General features: G+C 37.2%; 2 protein-coding genes across 5 annotated transcripts in view; one reads left to right on the top strand and one right to left on the bottom strand.

Annotated features, from left to right (window-relative positions):
• GLMN (glomulin, FKBP associated protein) lies at positions 1-23148 on the bottom strand. 3 transcript variants are annotated; one of them, XM_068405844.1, is made up of 20 exons: positions 22975-23063; positions 22671-22775; positions 21310-21381; positions 20690-20815; positions 19141-19260; positions 18234-18342; positions 16930-17176; positions 16337-16436; positions 12713-12900; positions 12174-12227; positions 11207-11237; positions 10745-10834; positions 10157-10198; positions 10000-10073; positions 9594-9678; positions 7287-7393; positions 6084-6147; positions 2745-2868; positions 1246-1328; positions 1-1098 (listed from the first exon to the last, which is right to left on the bottom strand). In XM_068405844.1, exons 3-20 carry the CDS (start codon positions 21373-21375, stop codon positions 991-993), a joined length of 1818 nt encoding a protein of 605 aa, XP_068261945.1. In that variant the 5' UTR covers positions 21376-21381; positions 22671-22775; positions 22975-23063; the 3' UTR covers positions 1-990. The 3 variants fall into 3 exon arrangements, with proteins under 3 accessions (XP_068261945.1, XP_068261946.1, XP_068261944.1); XM_068405845.1 differs by lacking the exon at positions 22671-22775 and having other exon boundaries at positions 22975-23148; XM_068405843.1 differs by lacking the exon at positions 22975-23063 and having other exon boundaries at positions 22671-22902.
• Positions 23138-25908, top strand: part of RPAP2 (RNA polymerase II associated protein 2) — a 50398-nt gene continuing 47627 nt past the window's right edge. For both annotated transcript variants that reach the window (XR_011048610.1, XM_068405842.1), the window contains exons 1-3: positions 23138-23204; positions 24210-24255; positions 25264-25378. Coding sequence is in view for 1 of the 2 variants with exons in the window: in XM_068405842.1 (XP_068261943.1) it covers positions 23144-23204; positions 24210-24255; positions 25264-25378 (222 nt within the window). In the remaining variant the exon portion in view is untranslated. The remainder of the gene's footprint in view (positions 23205-24209; positions 24256-25263; positions 25379-25908) is intronic.

Genomic DNA, 25908 nt, shown 5'->3' with positions numbered 1-25908 from the left:
ACATTTTAAACAAAATACAAATGTTCTTAAAAATATAGTTACATTTCAAAGGAGTGTATATACAACTTATGCATTTGGAATGAAAATTTGTATTAAATAACTACACAGTGAAAAATAGCATACATTATACCAAATGTGCATTCTAAGAAAAAAAAAAAGGGGGTTAACTGCACTATAGAAAAGCCATCCTTATTTTTACCTTGATTCTGAACTTATGAGCTCATCTGTTTATAATAATTTCCCAAAATATTTACTATATCTTAAGGAAAACTTTATCATTAAAGATAAGGATGATCAAAACAATTCCAAAATACAGGTTTCCCATGCATAAACAAGTATATGTATGAAATCTTACACAGTGTGGTTTTTAAACACAAGTGTTATCTGTTGTGTTACTAAGTTTTAACATGTTATTTGGTTCAAAGTTGATGTGTTTTTCTTTAAACCTGGTTTCATTTGCCATAGTGTTTCTACTGTTATCTATAGCTTACAGTCCTGTTTGTAAATACAGAAGCTTATTTATCAACATTAAAAACTGCTAATAAAAATACCTTGTGCTTAAACAGTGCTTTGTAATTAATGGTTCTCCAGTCACTTTATAAAAATCTTTGTAATTCACACCACCAGTCAGGAACTATTATCTAACAAATTTTGAAAATGAATAGAAAAATAAATGCACAACCATACCTCCTTGCCACAGCATAAGAACCAAAAAAACCCCTTGTTTTTAGTTTCTGAACTTAAGAAAAAACATCAAATTCTGAAGAGGAGTACTTTAGTAAATAGGCCATCTCTGTGAATCGCATACAACAATAGCAAAAGAAAATAAAGAACAGCAGCAACAAGACATGCGAAGAGCAGCATTTACAGTTCTTCTAGAGGCCACTCTAAATTGCTCTTCTTTAAAGGTTGGTAGCCTCCTTTTCAAGTGAAGTCTCATACTCAAAATGATCTTATAAAAAGTACGGTAATTCAAATACTTCAGCCGACCTAACTGTTTTCATCCATTACAGCTTTTACTTTCACTTCAATGAGTTCTTCTACTCGAGCTAGAACACTCTCTATTAAATCAAATGTGAAGAGAGCAGAGTGTAAAACCTGAAATGACAAGAGAGATTAATGTTATTTTTATTAGAAGAATTTTTAATTTTTTTTTTTTTTACCCACTGTATATGTATATTTGTCTCCAGCTTGAAAAGAAAATTTCAATACTTCTGAATAACTTTGAAGGAAACACAAACTCACCTGAAGCTGCATTTCAGTAGTCATGGCAGGCATCTTTTCCCCACTAACAGTTACAGAACAAACTGTGTTAGAACTGTGCGCCCCTGTAGCAGAAAATAACCAACGAGAGATCAGGCTGCTGTTTCATATAACTTTTAGAATGAAAAGAATATTTAACAGATGAGCATTTCTAGACAGTAATTGTTAAAAAACACAAACCTAGGGATTGACTAAACACAGGACAGAAGGTGCTGAACATTAAGAGGAAGACAGTTTGAGCTGGATGCTATCTATACTTTCTATATCACATATGATACAATAATGTAACAGGCAATATCTCCCACTCAAAACAATTTTATAGAGCTAAAATGCTCCTTAAAAGGAAAAAAAATATTAAATCTAGTTATTTTTTGATACATTTTTAATATTTCCACATCCAGAGAGATAGTAGAATGTTCTTTAGCTGGACTGAATGAATCCAGATATGAAATACATATTTTATTTAAGAAAAGGCTGCAGGCTTCTGTTTCAGGCAGATTCCTTGCAGCAGGCAAATCTACACAGACAAGTCTGAAAACTAAGAGGAAAAACTCTTACATTCAGACCACATATTTGAAATTCAACATAATGCTTGCAAAGATTATACACTGTGGAAAAAGGCTAAACCACTTACTATTATGAGTTAGATGTTCTCTCCTGAACTCAAATCTCTTTATGCTTTGTCAAAGGCTAGAGAAATCTAAGAGGGACTTGAAGACCGAGCCTCCTGATTCATTTTAAAGGATTCCCTTTAGAAAGCTATCCACAGGTTGTCTTCAGAAAAATTCCCCTTCTCTGCCTCACGCAGTTTAGAACAACAGAAGAGGATAAGACTAGGGGCAAAAAAGCCCTGCTGACATGCTTGGTAGCAGAAGCAAGTTCCTTGGGCTTAATTATACTGGAGACCACAAAGGAACAGAGGATCTGACATACACAGAGATAGCCTAAAGCAGCTCTAGCTCTTATGCCCTGTGGAATGCGTCTGCTTAACCCACAGCAGAACCTGATTCTGTGTGTCAGATTAAAAAAAAAATTTAAAAGAACCCCAGAATGTAATCCTTCAGGCTCTAAGAGAATACCCATTTGCTGTGTGAATTATTTCTTCTCTTGTTAACCTCTCCGCTCCCAGTAGAAAACCTAAGGGCTATATATTCACAGAGAGACTTAGATGCTCCTGTCTAACCTTACAATCAAAAGTATAAATGCAGAATAAGTTTTGAAGATCTTCATGTGACCTTTCTGTCAGGGTTCCATAAGGTTTACAAATGTGATGAGAGATAAACAAGTTCAGATTTTTCTGACCAATTATGAAAATTATTAATATCAAATATAGCAACTACTGAATTATTATTTGAAATCTGGAATAGTATCAACAGTTAAATAAAACATGATCTATACAGCACTCACCAATTCTTTGTTTCCAAAGGATTTCCAAAGTTTCTAAATATGAACAAAGCTAAGGAAAAAAGAAAACAACTTACCTCTTCTATTTTCTTTCTTATTCTTTATTTCTGCTTCATAGTGCGCTTTTGACATATTGAGTCCTACATGCAGTGGTTTTAGAAAGTTTTGCTCAATCTTGGCAAGCATGGTCCATACACCAGTCTATTCAAACAGAACAGAGAAGGTTATAAATGAGTTTTAATGGAGCATTGCAATGCTAAGCTTTGAAGCACGAGTTTTTGGACTAGTCTTTATAACATACACTTCTGTTCTGGGAGGAAAAAGAAAAAAAGAATTTAGACCCATCCATTTAAGCATGAATAGGACCCTGATGGATGCTTATGCTCCTCTCCCTCTCTCTTACATTTTCAACATTATTTGCTGAAAATTGGAGGATGAAGTAGTCAAAAAAAAAATAGGAGGGTGGGGGGCAAACTTAGTATGTAGGCTGATAACTACAGGATGGAAACACACATTTTCACATTGTTCTTGTCAGCAAAGCTGAAAGGATCTTGGTACGTTGGAGGGGGACCACTAGCTCCCCCTCCCAACACATGAACTTCTCCCCAGTTTGGCATGGGTGAAAGAAGGGAAGCAAGAGACACAAGGGAAAGATGCTCAATAGCAAGGCTGTTCAAGGTTACACAGCATGAGAGGAAAACTTCTCTGCCTTGGCACCTTATAAGCTTGTAGTTACAAAACTGCTGTAGAAGGAAACAAATATAAAGCAGCCTTTGTGTCTTTAGATACAGAAGCCATTTATATGACTCCTTTCTTCAGGCAGTATCCTCAAAGGGCAGAGTAAGGACGATAAAAATAAGAATTCTCAATGTTAAATAGTATTGTTCATTACAGTGGAAAATTCACCAAACTTTAATGCTAAATGACACAAAGTTAACTGGTCAAATAAGAAAACCAGTAATTACTGCACCAGAATGGGGCTAAAAATGAAGAAATAACTTTCCAGAAAAATACTGATTTTTAAACTTGATTAATGAAAGTGCTTGTTACACAGCAATCAAAACATCTGAACTGACATGAAAGGAAGCTTTTTCTTTCTGCCCCACTTGCTCTATCTGAAGGGAGACAGGGAGGAAGTCAAGAAAAACTGTCAGGGCTTAAATTTAAGGGAAAACTTAGAAGAGGTGATGCTATTTTCTCCTCCAACTGTAGGGACATTCTTTATGCCAGGTACTAGACAGCACTGTTACAGCAATTGTGTGCTACTATGTATAAATTTGTAATAATAACAAAAGAGGAATACTCTCTTTTCTTACAAAGCTATGCATTTACATGAAACCGAGTGGACCATAATGAGCACCTAAATAGTAATCACTCTGTAGATCTGAGAAATAGATATAGTCTATCAACACTTACTAACTACATAAATACTAAATTAGAAATGCACCATTTGAAATCTATTTTTATTATTCATTTTCATTATGGTTTTGGTAATCACTGCAAGCTATATTATTATTACTCTACTTAGACTAATAACATCATTAAACACCTATAAAACTGGTATTGACAGATCTCAAAGCGCTCTAAAAGTAGATCAGAATTTTTTCTGTATTTTAGAAAACAGAAAATGATATGCTGAAGTCTATTACTCCAAATCACAAAGAAAGTCAAGGAACTGAATGAGAAAAACAAACCACCTTAGGATACTAATCTGCTGGTTAGAATATTAATCTGACCATGATATTGCTTATTCAAGTTAAGAAAGGCTTTACTACCTACTTTAAAACTGAAAAGCAGTTTTTCTTTAACTGTCACGAATTTAAACAAATATTTTAATGCAAAAATCAAGACATTTAGTACTAAGGAGGTCATAGAATAGTTTGGGTTGGAAGGGACTTTTAAAGGTCATCTAGTCCAACCCCCCTGCAATGAGCAGGGACATCTTCAGCAAGATCAGGTGATCTTGTTCGCTACATGATACAGTAGATAAAAAGCTACTGAATTGCAGAGTTAGAGGAACAGTGGAACACAATGATTTGAAAGAGTCAACAGAAGGCGCATTTACTATTAGAATAAGTAGCCATTTGGCACTGGAATGTAATCGGAATACTAAACATAAATCATTCCATTGGCTCTTCAATGCTCTCACAACACAATGCAAGTCAGAGCACTTATAAATCAGCTGCTAGAATATGGAATCCATGTATCGACCCAGTTGTGAAATTCAAACAAGTTTCCCCTTGAGTATCCAGGAACGCATTTCCATCATCTGCAGGTGGACAGGACTGACTGTACGTAAAAACAGCAGCTCCATCACAATATACTACACTGAAAAGCCATACAGCAGTTGAATAACAAATGCAGTTTGCACTGATCTGCCAGTAACGAATGTTGCTGACTGCTTCAGACAGAAAAGACCTAACCAAAACAGAGAAGAAAGAGGTGGGGATTACAACTAAAACTATAAAATCCTGCTTTAAACTGAGCTAGCATAATATTGTATGGGTAAAATACATAAGGGCAGTTTCCGTTTTTTAAATATACTGCAAAGTTTAAAAATGCAGAGTATTTCTGAAATACCTACATTCAAACATCCACACACAGTAGAAATGAAGTTAAAGAGGTATATTTATAACAAAAACATGTAAACTACAGTGGTGGGCAGTTTAGGCTGGCAAGTTACCTTTGTGCATAAAATATTCTAGGCCGTATCCCACAAAGCAATGTAACAGAAAATTGGATAGGTCTGGCCATTCCTTTTGGTACTTCAGCAGATGGATCTTACAGACGAGAATTTTTTTGATGCTAATACCTAGAGAAGCTTTTAACATGTACCTATTGTGCTGCTGCACAGATGCTGTAAATATAGAATACTGTTTTGCACAGCTAAAAACTATTTAAATGTGATTATTAAATACTTTGAGAAATCTTAATACTATTAACTTTTAGCATATAACACAAAAAGTACTTTGCCTAAAGATTAATAAAATTTATTTCTTTAACTGCAAAGGTTTGTATTATTATTATAAAGAAGTCCACTTGGAGGCTTGAGGGATACCACCAAATAAATAAGCAAGAGTAGCAAATATTTTTCCTCATGGGAATACTTGATAGAGATGTTATTTTATGGTGACATACTCTAAAATTATGGACATAGACCACAGTTCATCAGGCAGAGGAAAAGGATTAGGTTGTTTACAGTAACAGCTAAGTATGAATGCAATCAAATTTCATCAGAATAAAATAAGACACCACATACCTTCTAATGTAGTTAATAAAAACATCACTTCTGGATTACTGACCATTGCAAAGAAAAATGCAAACACCATGTTTCTGAATCAAGGATAACAGTGTTGACATTAATCCAGCTCTCAGCCCTTAGCTAATCAATCATTTTCAAATCATTCAGTACTTACTTGATTATCACTTTCACAATCCTTAATGACTAAGTATCTCAGTAGATTTAGTGATGCCATAATCCTGTGAATTAAAAATACACTAGTATTTAGAACACAGATTTATAGTACAGGGATAGAAATTCAAATTGTCCATTAGCCAGACATCCTAAAAATATCCATTTGTACAAAATGCAACCACTCATCTGTTGAGCAATAGAGCTTAGTCTAGAGCACCAGTGTGCAGTAACGTCCATGTTACAACAGCTGACACTTTGCAAGTAGGATTAAAACTGTCAGCAGATTGGAGAAGGCTGGTGACTGTGAGGGAAAGAGTTCTCTGAAGAGAGACAACCTTATTACAGAATTTGTAATACGCATCAGTGGTGATCCCAAAGTTGGTATGAAACTAGTGTGCCAGTTTTCTTTGATTCTGTATTGAATTTTTACTTCTGAGTGCTTTTTAAAAATATGCTTTTTGCTTTTGTTTTACCATACTTTTTAGCAGAAACTACTTATTTCTTTTTCCAGATAAACAGTACAATTACAGGCCACATATTTGTTTTTTTAAGTAGTTATGTGTTCATCTGGACACTATCACCCTACTGACTTACAAGCCCAACCTTTACTCATCGTATGGGAAGAGACTTGTCCTACACAGGTGATTTTCAGAGACATTTCCAGTTATTTTTATATTACTTAATACAAGTATTTGCTGTTCAGGTGGCTCTGCATTCCAACTCATGAGATACTGGATTCCCAGCAGCAATCTGTGAAACAGTCTCAAAAAGGTTGTGTGCTCTAAGTTGTATCTGATAATTATTATTCCTCTGTGTCACATAAGACAACACACCACATTTCTTCTGTTCCTCCAATTACTTCTGCAGAAAGCTGACAAACCATACAGTCCTGAAGAAATAATGCTTTACCAATTAGTTCTGTAATTTGACATCTGAGGCTTTATATGCTCAGGGAATGGAGCAAGAATTCCTTTCTTATTGTTAAAAATCAATGTAATAGCATTGTGACATTCTTCTATACAGAGTTAGTTGAAAGGATGGTTGAAATCAGTGATTGTTTCCATTTCTAGTTCCAAAAATTTAAATACATTGATGCTGTCACCTCAATTACATGACAGCCTATCCCCCATTGTAGTAAGGTAGTTTGAAGTCTTTTTAAATGATTAAAAAAGGAGAAAAGCCTCTAACTGTGATTACAACTCACCTATCTGAGTTTTGCAGAAGATCTGTCTCAGCACCTTCTGGAAGCAAAAGCACTAAATCTAGAAGGGAGATCAGGTGATGTCCTGTAAACCAAATGTTGTCACATGCCTTCAGAAAAAATGATACAAAAAGTTTAGCTGAGTGCAAAATTTAGATCTTTAAGATACCTTAAATAAATATTAAATAATTTAACAACAATTTTGGGAAAACAGAAAAGCAGAAAAAAATATCAAACACTGGATGAAACACTTTCTAATTACTACATGGGATTCACGTAGTATATACAAATTAGTCTTTTCATAATCCTCCCTACTTTGTCCCTTCATGCCAAGCTGTTCTTTTCAGTTTCATCAAAATAGATTCTCCACCTCTTCACCATGCCACCATCTATATAGTTAATATTTGGTTACATAAACTTAGCAAATTGTACTAGGCACTCTCTTTTTTTTATACTGAGGTATGGAACAATTAGCTATCTTTACCAGAGACTATTTCATTTCATAATAGTAGTGTCACTTTTTTTTTTTAAAAAAGATGAACAGGTGGTGTAAGTTTTCTTTGCATATTTCTAAACCCACAACTCCTAGCAATGCTTGCAAGTAAAGTACACCTTCACCTCTATGGTTCTTTGATGGAGGAAGGATATTCAGTTACTTTCTTTTGAAAGAGGGAGGGGGGAGAGGACAGAAAGGGGTATCATTTAAGCATAAGATGGAGAGTACTAGGTTTTGAAGTGGCAGAACAGAATTATTCTGACGCCCTCTGCATCACAGACAGACCATTTGCTATTTTCACAAAAATTCCCCTAAATGACAACAAATTATGAAGTGAGGAGGGGCAAAACAACAAAAAAACACCTCTCTCACTTGCTTAGCAAAAGTTTTTTAAAGCCTTGCAGCTAAGACCCCTGAAAATTCCCTCCTCAGTGAGGATGGTTGAGCCTCCCTGCACTTGTGCTAACTTAAGGGTGTGCCCATCATTCCCAAAGAGCAAGTGAGCATGCTTCTCAACGTTTCACGGCCTGTTCAAAAGGCTATTTCAGGTCAGTACAACAACGCTGAGAGTTGTTGCAAAGATCCCATGTTGGCAAAGTCCTTATCTCAGGTAAAGGTGGGGAAGATTGGGAGAAGAGATATCATACACAGGGCAAAAGCTAGATAAGAGAGGAAACTGGGACAAAGCCAGAAATGGATTGGAAGGAAAACTGAGACTAGGTAAGGAGGTGAGAAAGGTAACTTAAACCAGATCAGATGAGGAACCTGGAAAGATTAAGACTAGCTGGGAACAAAAACTAAGATGAAATAAATGGATAGCAATATGGAATTATTATAGTTACGTTTATAGCAGAATTCTTTGCAACAAACCTAGAATATTCAAATTCCTATGATGAAATTTTAAAATTGTCTTTTTGACAGCCAGGGAACTCTACATGAAAGCAATGTATTAAGAGAATTCTGAAGCTGCATAGTCAAAAAATTCATTAGTAAGGAAATTTCAGAATATACATTTACTTATTCAATTTTAGTGCAAGCCTCTTTTGGAACAGTTTTCATATTATAATCTTCTTCACCCCCACTGATTCAATATACAGGGCAGACTATGATCTTATAAATAGTAATTCATTGTTTTCTAACAAAATTATACTAGCATAAAATATGCATAAATTTACTATATTGTCCTATTTGACAAAAGGCAGTAGCCTTGAGAATCAAATTTGGTTCACAAAAGGCCCTAAGCAGTTAAAAAATTTAAAAAAAAAAAAAAAAGTTATTAATTTATTTTTAATTAATTTTTCCAACTTCCTGGTATAAAGGGTTATAAAATATGAGATTTAAATGGCTTTGATCTAGCTCAACCCTTTCTGATAAATTTAACATTTGTGAAGCACTCATAACATGAAGCTGACAGGCATCATAAAAACCAAGAAAAAATTAATAATTCTGTCCGGACTGTAGCATTTGAACTATATTCAAGAAATGAGGAACTGTGAGGATAAAACAAAATACTGAGTAGTTCCTCTTTAAGAAAGAAGCAGGTATTTTCAAGCTCAGAAAACGTAATAACTTCTTAGAAAAATAGAATAAGATTGTGCAATTAAAAAATACATTTGTAAAATTATAATGTAAAAATATGTATGCAGAAAAAGCCAAATTAATACTTTTAATGATATAATTTCCCAATCTTATGTTTCATTTCAAAGTGGATTTTTTTAATGCATCACTCAAAGCTTAAGCTGTACACATTTTATCATCTGAATACTGATACAATTTTGAGATGGCAACTTGGTGTTTAGTGGTAATAGCCTCACCGTTAACGATAAGTGAATCTGATCTTTTATATTTTTAATAATGTATCCTTCCACACCAGCATGGTTGCTTGTCTTCAGTAAACACCTTCAAACAAACAAAAAAAAGATATTAACTCTTCAAAACTGCCTATATAGTTTTGCTGAAAACTTAAATGACATTATGACCTTATTCACTAAGTGGGAGTTTTACCACAGAAAAATAAGACGACTATGTAACCTTTAAACACTAGCTTACATAAGGCAGCTGATTTTATGTAAGGCAATAGGAATTCATTATTTATCCAAAAATTAACATAGTAAAATTAATGTGGTTTACTAGATACAATGATTTCTGACAGTTTCTGTCTATGTAATTAAGCTGCAATAAGGCTGATATTACACAATCTACAGTAATTTGGATGCATACCTGAATAATGTGTATTTTCCCTCCGTGTCAAACTTGTCTATGAACAACTGCAAAATATTTAAACTCTTCTTTCTCTAAAGTAAAAAAAGATGTTATCAGAATAATTCTAATTAAATAAATTCAGCACTTAACTGATTCTATAGGTCCCATTACGTACCAGATGCTCTATAGGACAAAGGGTCATAACTTTCACCAAATCCTGCAGTTGGACAAAGAAAACATGATTTCTAATTACATACAGATTATTACGTTACATCACACTGACTAAAATCTACTCAAGACATTAAAAAACCCCACCCCAACCAAAACCAAAAACCCACAGCCCAGAAAACCATGCCTATGAGAAGGTTCTCATCAGAGAAATTCAGATTAGCTTCAGTGGTTGAAATCCCAGTGCTGATACACAAGAATACTATTCTCGTTGGGTCCAAATAAGAATGCAGTCAACCAGCAGATTTGCAAAGAAGAGGCAAAAACGAGCAAGCATCATCTTTCAGCTAAGATCAGTGCTCACCTGCCTCAGTGGCCTGTACATACACTAAGTATATTTTAATTGTCACTGAAACGTTATGCTGCAGTGGGTAGAAGAGGCGATCTATTCTGTATAGCAAGACACTGAAGGTTTCAATTTAACAACACAAGTGTATAAAGATTCAGTAGTATGTCCTCTCTCAAACACCCAGAAGACACCTAGATATTATTTATAATCAAACTTTAAAGACTTCCGTACATTGCTTCTTATTACCTGAGGTACGTTAATAAAGTCTCTGCATTCTAAATACTGATGGAGTAGGCTATTATCTTCCATTCTCAATAAACAGCTCTCAAACAGATCCTGCAGGTGGGAGGAAAAAAAAGCTGCCAACATGTTGCACACATATAGGACATTAATCTATATGCTTAACACTTCATGGCTAAAACTGCCTTCACTATAATGCTCATTTGCATATCCAAAGTTCCTAGGAGCTACAAATGCAAGTGACAATGGTAATTTAAACATTTATGCATGTGTGTAAAGTTCAATAAATGTAAGTGTTTGTACGACTGAAGAATACCTAGTTAAGCCTCAAAATATTTCTGAAACTATTATCTGAACTATCATTTGTACCTCTCTTAGAAAGGGAAACTGAAGTTTTACCATTACTTATACTGGAAAAAAAAACCCAAAACATTCCAACATTGAAAATGTGATTAAAAGAAAACTTACAAGTCCTTTAGATAACACAGATTCTTCTGTTCTAGAAAAAAATGAAACATTATCAAATTTAAGCAGTTAATTAAAAGACACTCTTGATATTTCAGAAGAAATACTAGAACAGAGATCAAAAAGAACTTGTTCCTCAATAATTTTCATTCTGTTTTCTAAATATAGTATCTTCATTATTCGTCTCAAAGATTTTTATAATAAACTGGTTGATGAAAAGTTGAAAATTAGACTCCTCTCTTCAGGGTCAAAAATGACATTTTTTTTCCCCTCAATATCTATAAATGCTCAAAAGCAGCATCTCATATCTCGCAGTTATCACGACACTGATTAACAAAGAAAATGAAACTTTTCACAGATTATTCCATTTGCATAGTTCTGCAAGCCTAAGAAAAACACAGCAGATCCTAAACTGAAGAGACCAGGAAGTATTGTTTAAATTTTACCAGGGAATGGTAAGCAGTCATAACGGGAAGCCTCCCTTCTATAGCAGTGCTAGAAACTATTTGGTCAACACTGCTGCTAATGGAAGGTGAAATAACCACAATATATAGAAAAGGCTGCTTTCCTTTAGAAAGCCTGACCTTTAATCAAGATTGCATATTGTGTCAGAATACATTCAAAAAAATACTATAACAATAGTCTTCTCTAGTAGTAAACGAATTGTTACAGAAATACAAGTAAATATGCACTAATTATTCTGCATCTGTTTAAAAGACCTTAATTTTGCATTTTCAGAATAAAGTTTCTAAAAATGGTATCACAATACAAGCTGAAAACAATAAATAAATGTTTTAGACAACTTTTTATACTACTTAGTAAAACAAGCCTCCTTGTTGTAGAACTTTCCATTTTAACTCAGGTTTAAAAACCTCCCCTGAACTTATGTGGTATATTCGAAATTTGATTCTATGAATTACTATCCAAGATCACACCCACTATCTAGAACTCCAAATACCATAAACTCTACCTTTTCAGTAGCACGCCAATATGCGTCATATTGCATTGCAGAAGGTATGATGGGCTAAAAGAGAAAAATTAGGTTTACATTAAACTGCATAAGCCATATACATTTGCACATATTTGACAGGATTAGTCTTTTTTGAAAAATGTATAAAAATATCTTTATAAAATTAATAATTTTGAAATAGACACAAAATAGTAAGTCAAATTGCTGGTAATAACTCTTATGTGGAAACTGTCTATAAATATGCAATTGAAAATTTAATACATGTTAATTTTCAGCATGTGACTACTTCTACCAGTTTCTTTAAAAGGACAGCTCATCTAAAATGAAACCGTAATAGAGTAATCTGCAGGACTGGAGTGTGTTCTTATATATATAATATAAGGTACATAAAATATAAGTGCATAAAGATTGACATAAAACAAATACTAGTGAAATACACAGTTTTCATTCATAACTATTCACAAATAAAAAGTTTTCTTTTGCTCAGAATGAATCTTCAAAGTATAGACTTACGATAAATGAAGAAGAATAGTTCTTACCTAAATACCACTGGAAAGCAATCAATGCCAAAATGCTGAACAAACATCAGATATGACAGACATGCCAAAGAATCTGCAGAATTCTTTCGCTCTATGTCTGCAAACTCCTGATCCTCCCAGTGTGGACTTTTGCCTTTATGATGTAAAAACACTAATGGTATCATTTCTCTTATATCCCACAAAATGTCCTAAAAAAGAAAGACAGATGGCCTATTGTTGCCTTTAAAAGACTTGTATACCTTCTAAGTTTCAAAGCTGTAACTGTATTTACAGTAAATTCTCTTACACAGCATATGTATAAATTAATATAAGTATTTTGTGAATATTTATGATATATACACATACACAAAAAAGACCCTGCAGGAAAAATAACTGCTGTTAGAAGCGTGTTACTAAGATAGCAAAGTCAAGCACTCAAAAGTTAGCAAAAACCAAAATAAAGTCACTCTGCAAAACCCTGGTTTGGCTCCCTTATCCACAATGCTATGGATAATGATAGCTTCATGATCACATTATACCACAGGACCCCTGTGTTTTTCAGATCACAGAACACTCAGTATTTTGTTTTCTGCTCACTAATCAATATGCAACACAATGTTCACCTGCTAAAGGCAAGCCCTGCTTTAAAATTCGAATCACTCTGTATGGCCTTTCTTTCCAGTGATGCACAACACAATGACACCCGAGTACTTCACAAATACTAGTGTGTTTTTTTCCCCAATGCACACACATTCATGTAGATTAGGAGGTAGTGTAACTCCTATTGTACATATTATGAAGAAACAGCAAAATCAAGGTTAACTCACTGTTCCAGGGTTGTCCAACCTGAACATCTGGGATGTCACATTTTGGAAAATTAGGATTACACAAAATGTCATACAGTCAAAGCTTCACTGACCTTAGCTGCAGCTCTCATTACCAATTCCACAAAGAGCAGAAGTGAATTTCTTGAGAAAATGAAGAAAAGGTAATTCATAATTAGCATAAAAAACATGGTTTCAGACTGTGCCCAAAAGGAGAGGCAGAATAAAATGCCGGTTTCTCAGAGCACCCTTCAACTACCTTAACCATGAGATCACCTTCTGGTAATCCCTGCCTCCTCCACTGCACACCCTAAAAGCCCTGCAAGAAATGAAGGAAAGGCAAGATTCTCTTTCATTGCACAACCCTGATTGAGCCACGCAGCGGTTCCATCCTATGCTGAGACATGCTGAGGAAAAAAATGGATGGGATCATGACAGAAAACCTAATTATGGTTGAAAAACAACCAAAAGTTTTGCTAACTGCTTAGTGTGCTTCACTTTACAATCTTAACATTTGGATATAGAATTTTGTGTGCAAAATGCTCAGATTTTTAAACACAAATTGGAGAAGAACAGTTGCATCACATGGCAACTTCCAGACTTCCTCTGCGTGCATGCACATTTGCACACACTTACATATAGTATATTTATGTGTGCTTTCCTCATCCCAGCTGGCTCAAAGTCTTCCTTTTGAAACTCATCAAGTCTTAGTGTGCCACTCCCTCCCCCAAAATGACACCCTGACCCAGTCTCTCTGCTCTTCTAGGACTAATTCCTCCACCGTTTCATATAAAAAGCTGTCTTTCTTCTAACTCCCCAGCTGACAGACATCTTCCTCTGATAACTGGATTTCCTCTGTCCCTCAATCACCTTCACCCCTACTCTACCTTCTCTGTAACTTCCATTTCCCTCTTACATAGCTCCAGGCGTTCTTTGACTTTTGTCTTTCTACATTCGAGTTGCGAATTTTCCTCCTCTAACCAGGCGTAACAAGGCAGAACAAAGTCCAAAGCTCAAACTTAACTCTATGCTTTCATACAGTCGACATTAACATGAGAAACAAGTGTATCCATAGTTAATAAAAATAACTTACGGAAAAGAATTGTAATGGCCAGTTACCAAAACAAGAATTGTATTTTTGTTAACGATAATTATTAATAACCAGTTAATAGTAATTTAATGCTCAGTTCTCCTATACATCTAAAAAGGTCAGCTTGTTTTACAAGAGTTGAAGACATTAGCTGCAATCTTGACACAAATGAGCTGTTACTGTCCATTCTGTGTTACCCAACTAGTGGCCCATTGGCCATCCTGAGGGAAGACTCCATTTAGTACTGAGAATATTTTTCACCCTTCTATTTCATTGTAAGATTTACCAGCCTGCTTCTGAATAAACTGTTATAAAATAATCCAGCACCTGGCTGTCAAGCAGGTTCCTTCATCTCATCAGCCCAACAAAAATCATTGTATAACCATGCATTTGAAAATTAGAGACAATTGATATTTACAAATTTTTAAATTTGGTGTACTGGGTCTGGCTGGCATGGAGTTGATTTTCTTCATGGCAGCCCATACGGTGCTGCGTTTTAGATTTGTAATCAAAACACAGTGTTCATAACACAACGGTGTTTCAGCTATTGCTAGACAGTACTTGCACAGCACCAAGACCTTCTGTTTCTTACGCCTTCCCTAAGTGAGCAGGCAGAGGGTGAGAAGCTGGGAGGCGACACAGCTGGGATAGCTGACCCAAACTGATCAAAGAGAGATTCCATACCATATAACATCACATTCAGGAACAAATTGCAGGGGGGAGAAGTAGTATTTTTCAGATTAACTGTTGTTCAGAGACTGGCTGGGAATCGGTCTGCTGGTAGGAGGTGGTGAGTGACTGCCATTGCATCACTTGTTTTTTTTCCTTCACTTATTAAATTGTTGTTTTCTCAACCCATGAGTTTTTCTTGCTTTTGCCCTTCAGATTCTCTTTGCCATTCCACTGGGGGGCCCAAATGAGTGACTGGGTGGAGGCTTAGCTGCCAGCTGGGGTCAAGCCACTACATTTGGGTATGTGCGAGAGAAGAAATATTCTTTACCATATTCAAAACACGAACAAAGCACAGCTCTACTTGCTGTAACTTTAGTAATCACACCTAGTCCTATTTCTGAAAACATACACATATTGTGTGTCCTAACATACGCACAGACTGTACCTGACTCCTTATAAGGCTTGGGTTTGCTGCAAATTTAAATAAAATTATCTATACCCACAATAGTCTTGCTCTAATAAAACACAGCTGCTATGTAAAACATTCAAAACCAGAGTAACTGCATTGGTAGCATGGAATGGACACGTTCCCACTGAATTTCCAGCTAGAGCACCAGAAGGCATAAAGCATCAATTTATATTCTTTAATAGTCAGTTGGCACTGCACGAGGCACATTCAAGATTTCTCTCTGTGGAACACTTGGATTAAAGGTAACGTAGATTTTGCCTTGATGTAATACTGCAGCAAAGATGATTCTTTAGATATTCTAATAAATTAATACATCACCAAGAAAGAGAAGCAGTTACAGTAAAAAGTGACTTGAGAGCAGTTCAAACTGGTTTATAAGGAGCAAAACTGTGTCTGCAAGATTTGTAATTTCCAGAGATGGGACCTGGAACTGTTCTAGACCTTCATCCACCTGCATTATCTTACAAGGCCCAGTAAGTCATCCCACTAACCAGTAAAGGAAGCAAAATGAGCTCTAAAATGAATTATAGGTAGTTCTGAACTAGACCACTGGTTTTGCAAACACTGCAATTAATTTTGACTGCACTTACTATAATTTCAGTTGCAAAATGCCGAAAGGGATGTTCTTCAATGCCTTCAAGTTGCTCAAGCTGAGCTGTCAATAATGGGTATTTCAGGCTTTTCACACAGCTGAAATAAAAAGGGGTGAAACTAAATCACAAATAAGGTCACAAATACAGACTATTATTCTTGGTCATCAATGACACTATTAAGTCTATACTCATATTAGCTGCTGCTATTCCTGATATCCCAAGGAGAATAAAAAATAAGAACATCTCCTGTAGAAGCATTCCTTAGAATTCATCTCCAGAATATTATCCTCACTGTTGTAAATTTGAGAAGCAGCAGAATACCAAAACAGCTTCACAGCACAGCAACTAATATTTCTTTACCATTTCCCTGTACTAAAAAAAAATATAATTATTTTTACCTTTCTTCTCTTACTTCATAAATATGTAAGGCATATTTAAGGTTTTTCTTTTTCAAAATGCCACATTAGTTAATATGAGTTGGTAGCACTATAAAACACTAATAAGACGAACTATTTGCTGCCTATGTAATAAATGCCTACTGTTCATTTGCTAAGTTGTAGGAATATATTACACTAACATAAAATGCTCACAATTTTAATAATTCTTCTTTCAGCTCCGTGTCATTGTATTCTGATGACTTTTCCATGTTTTTAACGACTTCACTCACAAAAGGTTTAGCAAAGTCCACCACTGCATTACAACATTGACAGAGACCAAGTTTATCTTCTTGTATTTGTTGTTTTGTATAAGGTACAGGTAAGGGACTAAGCTGATTCATAATCATGGCCAAAGATAAACCCACTGAGTAGGCCTTCTTGTTCTGAAGTTTCAAAAGCACTGAGGGAAAGGAAAAGAGAGAGAGAGAACATTTTGCAACATTAAGTTATTACTTACTTAGTAGAGGAAAACGTGAAGAAAAACAATGTGTCTACGTAAAAATGCCTTTAGTTTCAGAGAAGGAGAGAGACTGATACATAAAATCACATGAGCAAATCTAGCAAGACTAAACATCATCAGCTAGTTTAATATGCTGTAGTTAAGATGACCACATATTTGATTATGACAAATATTAAAGCAGCCATGCATTTCAACACATTCTTCCTTTCTCTGTAGCACTGTGATGTGGATTGAAAAAAATCTCTTTCTAGAACTAGTCTAAGTGAAACAATATTCATTTATCTGATCTGGAAAACTGATTTATTCTTGCTTTATTGCCTGACTCCTTCTGTGCTTGGCAAAACCAAAGGCAATGGCCCACTGTTTCTGCTGAGACCTAACTCTACTTGAAGCAACTCAGAACTGTTCTACAGTCCACGGCAGAACTAACAGAAGAGCTCCCAGACTGAGGAAGAACACTTGATTTCATCTCCCATATCAAAACAGAAACTACTACTTGTTACCTATTTAGTGTCTAAAATCAACATTTTTAGTTTTTATATGTAAGCCAGAAGAATGCTTCCCCGCAACCAATCAAATATTTCAACCTGCTTCAATCTGAAATAGAAGTTTTATACCATGAAAATATGGAATTGTATGTTTTAAAAGTTAAATAATGAAGAATTTCACAAATCCATATAATTCTATTTCTGTAACAACAGTATGAATGGTTTACACCTCTAAATATACCTGTCACAGGACCACATTCTTGTAAATGATGAAAAATAGCTGAATATTGCTTTTTCAACTGATGCAATTAATCCCATCTAAAATCTTTTACTAACAGGCCAAAATAAGCATGAAAATTGTACCTTGTGTTATTCTGCAGAATATAATAGACTGTAAAGCCTGTCAGGACAGACATATTCTGAAACCATTCCAGCAAAGGCTAAACTAATTTGATAAATAAATGAGAAAATAATTTAATTCAGAAATCACATGAGAAAGTGCATCTTACCTGTCTGCAAAGGCTGAAGCAATAACATGACAGTTTGGCACACCTGCTCTCCAGAGGTCTGCTCCATCTGCTCAAGTAAACCCAAAAAAAGTTCCTTCGGATTGCATAGCTGCAGGAGAGGAACAATGCATATTTTTTAAACACCATGGTTGTAAGGTAAAAAATTCACCACAAGCAAACTTCAATGTAGAAGTTCCTGAACATCAAGAAAGCAGATCTGAACACCAAGATAATCTTTAAGAAAACAAATATGAAACACTTCCCTAAAAATTAATGTATTCTGTAGAGTGTATATGTGTGTGTACACTTTCATATAAGCTGAAAATATATAATCATAAATAATGACACTAAACTTGATTTCTGTGGTCTATAAAAACTCACAGTACCTTAGCAAAGTAATCCTTAGGAGTAGAGAGAAAAGAAAAACTTCAGTATGAATTTAACTAAAGCTATAGAGTTTGCGAGTTGTTTTTCAAGTACATGAATGAAAGGGAACTAGTTTTCTAGAGATTAAATCTTTTTCCCCCTACTACTCCATCAGAATCATCAGGTACTTATTGTTATACTGTATCTGCAGTAGACAAGAGCAGTATTGCTGTGGCTGCTCCAACTGCAGCAGCCGGGTATTAAAAACTTCATGAGTTCTGTCTGCCTTTTTCTGCTGGGTAATGCTAAGTCTCTTTGTTTTGCCCAGTTCCTAATTTGACAAGATTTGTAAGAGGTTTATTATCTCTGAGAATGCTAAGCCTTTGTCTACTTTAGATGACATGAGTTTAAAAGTTATGGGAAATGGACAGAAGAACCAAGAAGTATTCATGCCTTGCTTTCTTTGGAAATCAGAGGGAAAATTTGGACCTCTCCCTTTCCTACAATTATTGTATTACAAACATGTATTTCAAAAACATACCTGTGCCAACTGATCTAGTATCTTCAGGCAGTGTTCTCGCTTATCATCTTCCTGTTTATACGTGAAAATACATCTAACAAGAGGAGAGATGAGATTCCAACCCATATGCTTGATGATAACCTAAAAATCAGATTTTCAGAGTATAAACCAAAACTGGACATCATCTAAACCCAGAAAGATTGTACACATGAAGGCCAAAAAAGACAACATATCAATGTCCTGGTTGTAATCAACACCGTAATGATGTCATTGAAAAATTTAACATCTATTACCATAAAGTTTTGTACTTGACATACTTTGTATTCTCTCCCCATACCTATAAACACAGCTGCATATTTCATATAGTTTTCTTCGATGTATTAATTCTAACATAATTCTAACATGTCAATATATATTTCTAAGAATGTATATGACAATACATTTAAAACAAGACTGAGCAGAGGAGTTTTGCTGAAAGAAAGAATGCTTAGACAAATTATGTTCAACCTGAGGCGATCAAGATCTTCAGTTGTTTCTCTAAACTCACAAAATTCAAAACCAGACTGTGACGCCCACATAACATTGCCAAAACATTCCATCCTTCACTTTTTTCCTGAACTTCCTATCTCTGTACAATTCAACATACTCTCCCAGCTCCCCAAAGTGCCTACAGACAGTAGCATTTCTGACATTAGCATCAGCCGAGTTGGCTCTTACAGTTTTGGCCAATATTATTATATCCAACTGTGGTGAATTGATCCTAGACTAAGCACCCACCAGCTGGTTACTCACTCTCCTCTCCCAGTGGGATGGGGGAGACAATCAGAAGAGCAAAGCAGAGAATAACTCACGGGTCGAGATAAGGACAATTTAGTAAGTGAAGGACAAATGGGGACAGGGGGAACGATGCAAACCAATTCCCATCAGCAGACCAATGCCTAGCCAGTCTCCAGGCCAACAGCTACTTTGGAATGGGTCCCCATCCCCATCTGTTCTTATTGCTGAGCGTGATGTTATACGGTATGGAATATCTCTTTCATCAGTTCAGGTCAGCTGTCCCAGCTGTGTCCCCTCCCAACTCCCCTGCTTACCAAGGGGGCAGAGCGAGAAACAGAGAAGGCCTTGACACTGTACAAGCACTGATCAGCAATAGCTGAAACACTGGTTTGTTATCAACACTGTTTTGATTACAAACCTAAAACACAGTACCATACAGGCTGCCATGAAGAAAATGAACTCCATGACAGCCAGACCCAGTACACCATCTGAAATCCTGTCCTGCAAAAGAGGGACACTGTCACTTTCTCTTAATTATGCTTTTGTCCTCTCTTTTCTCTTTGCTTAACTCACTGAAAAACAGTTATTAATGATTTTGTTAAGATTATCATGACTTGGTTTCTGTGAGCTACCTGAAGTTACACAAGAAGATGCACTTAATAGCAGCTTATTAACTAATCATACACACAGCCTTGCTCCACAGTGAAAGTAGCTTTCCCTTTTAAATAAGCAGTTTTATCTATTTAACGGTGTGTTAGTGCATAACTAATATATAGTGCAAACTTAAACTCACCTTATTTTTCTCATTTTGAATTACTTCTAATAACTGAGCTGTGTACCCATCTTCTAAACATTTCTGACCTGCTACCTGAAACAGATTAAAATCTTCTCCTTTGAAATCAGCTTCTTCCAGAATTTGCTAGAAAGAAAACATGCAGGTTTAACTCCACACTTATAAAAGGCAAATTAAAATCCAAGCTTTCATTTCAAAATTAAATGTAGTATCATTGTAACTTATCTTTTCTTATATAACTTCTTTCACATATTAAAAAAAGCTACCAAGAGCTACTACAAAAGACGAAGCAGTAGTCAATAGCACTTTCTAAGTCTAGACTACAGCACATTGTTTGGAAGATATATTTTCTGTAAAAACCTGCTAGGGTTTTGTTACTTCAGACAGCTACTGTGGAGTACAAGAACACTTCTTTCTCCAAGAAGCAGAAGTTATCAAGTATCTTCGGAGAAGCAGCACAGAAAAGTCAATGAAACATGGAGGCTGAACTTAGCTGCCAAATGAGAAGTTCTGCTAACAACTGTCTTGTGTTTCGGGGTCATTTTGGTTTTAATTATAATATATGAAGAGAAACACACACTGCTTACACCTGTTACTTTTATGGAAAGAAAACTACTTACACATCTTTGTATTATGGCTTGAAGTTCATCAACTGCCATTATAGTTTGACTTTGTTCTTCTGGCATTGAAAACTATTATAAAGAGTGCAGTGTTAAAACACATGAAGTAAAAACAGAGACCAAAAAATAATCACATTCTAAAACAAAATGCCAATAGAGGAATGAGAACAACCTAAACAGATTGACATTATGAAGGCCACATGATTAAAAAACTAAGAAAAATGCATTTTTAAGAAGCGTACACGATATTATTCTACTCCCCATATTTGCAGGAGACAGTATTACAGACAGGAAACAACCTGCACTCTATGTACAGGGAAGCAATTTTTCAAGTAGTATCAGGGTCATCTTAAGAAGTCAGGAGGCCTCAGCTACTTCTTGGGCACATACACTGAAAACTGCAGCTAATACAGAGCAAGTCTGGGCTCACTGCATACCAAGTGCGCATGGCCATGATACCCTACATTTTCTGTGACTACTGTCACCAGAGGAGCTCCTGCTCAGCTGTGACTAGAACACTCAAACCCGATGCCTGGGTTGTGCATAGCTGATCCAACCACTGTGCCAGTTGATGTCAACAGTGCAATCAAGATTATATATGCAATATCATTTATTTCTTTTTAGTGTCTAGGTTGGGCTAGTTCAGTGACCTCTAGATACTATAATTTAAAATTTTCTTGCTAAAAACAATTAAGTTAAACATTTGAGCAATGTTAAGTGCACACAAAGTTCTACATAGTCATGACCATGAATTACAGATAAAATCAAGCTTGGTCATCCATGTGATATATCATAGCAGCAGTCATGATCTTTATAGTTTTAAGTAATTCCACGTGCTTAAACCTGGTTATATGATCACTATGAGTGTCAAATACCTGTACACCTGGATAACTAGTTAACTATTCATCAAAACACCCAAGCTCCATGTTTATACAGAGATCTCAATGTAACATCCTCAATCTCTCCTCTTATGTTTGACCTCTGCTATGTCACCCAACATCTATATAACTAAGCTACCTGGATGTTTTCAAAAAGCAGGCAACTCACAAAAGCTTAAAAAGCATCTGTGTGTGAATTTTATTATTCAAAGAACAAACAACTCACTTTCTATTCTCAATGGCCTATTTTAACATTTTTACGTCACTACAATCTAGCAATGTATCTAGCCCGTCATTTTAATTTGGTCGTTATCATATACTTTATTACTATGCGTCGTACTACTTGAGCTCTTAATTTTACAGGACGTTACTAATCCTCCAAAACTATTTAAATATACGTTTGAATTCTAATATTCTTGCACTGTCAGCCCTCATTAACTCTACAATGTACTTACAGCCTTGAAACATGCCCTGAGCACCCACCTCGTTGTTCCAGGGATTTACCAGCTGAGCTCGCAGATGGTCTCAGGCCTTAATCCAGTTTGTAATTAAATCTTTTCAGAGGTTTCAGCGGCCAGTGCACAGCATCTGAAGCACGTGAAACTTTCTACTATTGATACTCACCAAACTCCCTCCTCGCTAATAAACATACACCTCAGCCCCTTCCCTAGGTGGGGTACAACACACAGGCCAGTACGAAGAGGCTGCCAACGTCAGCCTTTAACACACGGCTGAACTAAAAAATCACAAGGCCACCCCCCCTCCCCCCCCCCCCGCAACGCCCCACCTCAGTGGGCCACCGGCGGAGCCCCTCAGCCCCAGCCGCCCGTACGCCTCCGCGCCCGTCGCTCCGTAAGACCGCGCCGCCGCCTCTCCCCGCTCCCGGCCCCGGCCACGCCGCGACGGCGGCTCCGCCTCCCGGGTGAGAGGTCGGAGGGAGGGAGCAGACAGCCACGATGATGGCGGCCGGGAAGGCGCAGGGTGGCGCGAAGGGGAAGCCCAGCCGGCGGCGCGCAGGTAGGCTGCAGGCTCCGCTCCCCCCGCTCGGCGCTTTGGGCTCTTCCTGTGCCCTCCGGCCGGCACAGCAGATTCGCCCAACTCGCTGTACCGGGGGGAGCGGCGGGACTGCCGCGGTCGGCGGTGCGGGGCCGCTGCTGCGAGCTCGGTGGGCCTCGGGCGGGCCGGGCTGGCTGTGTGGTCGGGGCCGGCGAGCGGTGGCTGTGGGCGGCGGCTAGGGCCGGCGCCCCTGGGCGGTCGGCAGAACGAGGCGGTGCCGGGCGCCCCGCTGTCCCCTCAGGCTGCGCGGGGACTGCGCGCGTGGCTGCTGAAGCGCCGGCAGCCCGCCCCGCTCCGAGCGTCAGGCGGGTCCCAGGGACCCTGCAGCCGGTCAGAAAGCTGCGTCCTCATGTTTTAAGCATAGCAGCCCATTATTTTCCCTCCCTGTTGCCTTCGTCTTAAGGGAACAGCTGCCCGAGCCCTCCACGTCGGTAGCCGGGTCAGGGCGGGCAGAGCCCCGCGGCAGCCCGCGGAGGCGGCGGGGAGGGCGGCAGAAGCGGGCGCCGCGTGAGGGTGCCGGCGGCCAGGCCGTGGTGTCCAGCCCTGCCCGGAGCAGAATCCAGTGGTGGGGCAGCTGAAAAGGACAGCGCTTCCCAGCAGCGGGGTACAGGGGCACAGCTGGGCTGGAGAGGCAGTGGAGAAGTGGAGTGAGTGAGGTTGGCACAAAATTGTCAGAATTATTTTTCCTTTAGCTTTCTGACTATACAGAACATGATAAATGAGAATATGGACAGAGTTGGGACTGCCGGTCCTCACAGTTACAGAAAGCGTGTCTAACTAGTTGCTGAATGGTGACTAGCTTACTGAAGTCACTCTCAGCCACCAAAAGCAAGTTTCTAAGCAATTCTCTTGATCATGCTTGCAGTTTAGAGGTTTTAATATTTTTCAGGCTCCAGTATTTTCCATTCTTAAAGGAAGAAAGTACACTAATTCCTACATTTCTGCATTTGTATATTTAATTTCTAGGAAATAAGCATTCAGCTGTTCTGAAGAATGAAGATGCTACTCAAAGGTATAATTTCTAACTAATAATATGTGGCATTCATGTTGTTTTTCCTCACTTTGAAATCACACTCTCTGCCTTCCGTGTTTTTTTGCTTTCTCAGAGTACCATGACTAACTTCAGCATCAACAGCTTGCAGGCTTGTTTGGAGTGATGCTATGTAACCTCTAACAGCATACACATATGTGCATTGTATAATATGCTAAAATTTTATGAATCTAACCTCCACAGTTTTATTTCCTTAGCCTGTAGTGCTTGCTTTTTGCCATCTTAACTTCTTTGCCTACCTGCCATTTTTCTTTATTTACTTTAAAAACCAAACTTGAGAAGAAAAAACACTTTCTGCCATGGACAATTACCTAAATATTCATTTGACTCTGTAGTAGACTTAGACTTCCAGGTGAATAGCATAGACCTCTATCGGTTAAGACAGCAGAATGACTGTGCATTGACAACCTCTGTGGGACGTGCTGCCAAATGGACATCAGAAACACCTAGATGGTTGCTCTGGGTATTTGCTGACAATAGAACAGTGCCAAGACTCAGGAACACTCAGGAAATGTGCTGTAGTGGTATTTGTTTGATTTATTCCTTACTTTACTTTGTACCCTCACACTCAGTCTTGTCCCTTTCCTTTTTTTCTTCCCACTCTTCGTGTCTCATCCAGCTCCCATTCTCCTGGCAACACTCCACAAATTGTCCCAGGCTCTTTGTCCAGCCAGTTCTGGGTTTCCCTCTCTTGCAAGAAGAGATGGGTAACCTTGTATGGAAGTCTTGCAATGCAATAACAGTCAATACTTTTACTGACCGGGGTGGGAATAAAGCAAACCAAGGTTGGAAACTCCTTTGTGGTTATTACAGAATTACTAGTCCAGTTACTTGTTGCTTTGTTTGGCCAACATAGTGTGATGCAGAAAAATGTAAGCTACTGTATTTCAGAAAAAAGATAAAGATACAATTGGAGAATTGTTTATGGAAATCTGCCATCTGTGTCATTCAGTGTCTGTTCTGTTACAGGAAAGCAGCTCTGGAGGCTGCTATGAGAAAGAAGATTGAATTTGAGAAAAAAGCATTGTATATTGTTGAACAACTCCTGGAAGAGAACATTACTGAAGAGTTCCTTCTGAATTCTGTAGGTGTTGCAAATTTTTACACCATTTTGTATCTTAGTGTTTAACTTTTTTTTTTTAAAGTTCTTGGAACAATTTGCTGCAGTTTGAAGTAGGCAAATCGTTTGTTCCCTCTCTTGTCAGCTCTGATGATAATTGCCTTATTTTCAAGGGTTCTGCAGTGAAAATATGGACTAGTTTTGCAGGACTGTGCACACTTGTGAATCCTTACTTTATTGCTACAGCCTTTGTTTATGCATCTATGGTTCTGGACTGATAGGTGAACTATAAAAATTTAGGTCCACATCACATCATCCATGAATTTAGACAAAGTCTCTGTAGTGCCTCACAGTTTATCTGTCAGTACAGTTTTGCTGGAACAGTGTGATGATTACCCCTGTTCAGGTTGTAAATAGGTTGGTAAATAGATGTACAAAACATGTAAATAAAGGAAAATTATGAAAATAGGTGCAAATAGAGGCAAAATTATGAGGGTTTTTTATATGTAAAAAGAAGTGCCCATGTCTTTCGTCTTTCCCCGTTTATCTTTTCA

Source organism: Nyctibius grandis, chromosome 8 (genome assembly GCF_013368605.1).
Source record: "Nyctibius grandis isolate bNycGra1 chromosome 8, bNycGra1.pri, whole genome shotgun sequence".
NCBI lineage: Eukaryota > Metazoa > Chordata > Aves > Nyctibiiformes > Nyctibiidae > Nyctibius > Nyctibius grandis.
Note: the sequence above shows the minus strand (reverse complement) of the source record. Positions and strands in the feature narration are given on the sequence as shown.

Coding starts and splice junctions, on each gene's coding strand:
- GLMN (XM_068405845.1), bottom strand. CDS start 21,375: ATGCCAGAAGAACAAAGTCAAACTATAATGGCAGTTGATGAACTTCAA. Junction 6,148..7,286: donor CTTCTGCAAAACTCAGATAG/GTGAGTTGTAAT, acceptor TTTAATTCACAG/GATTATGGCATCACTAAATC. Junction 1,329..2,744: donor TAAGAAAGAAAATAGAAGAG/GTAAGTTGTTTT, acceptor TTTCTGCTACAG/GGGCGCACAGTTCTAACACA.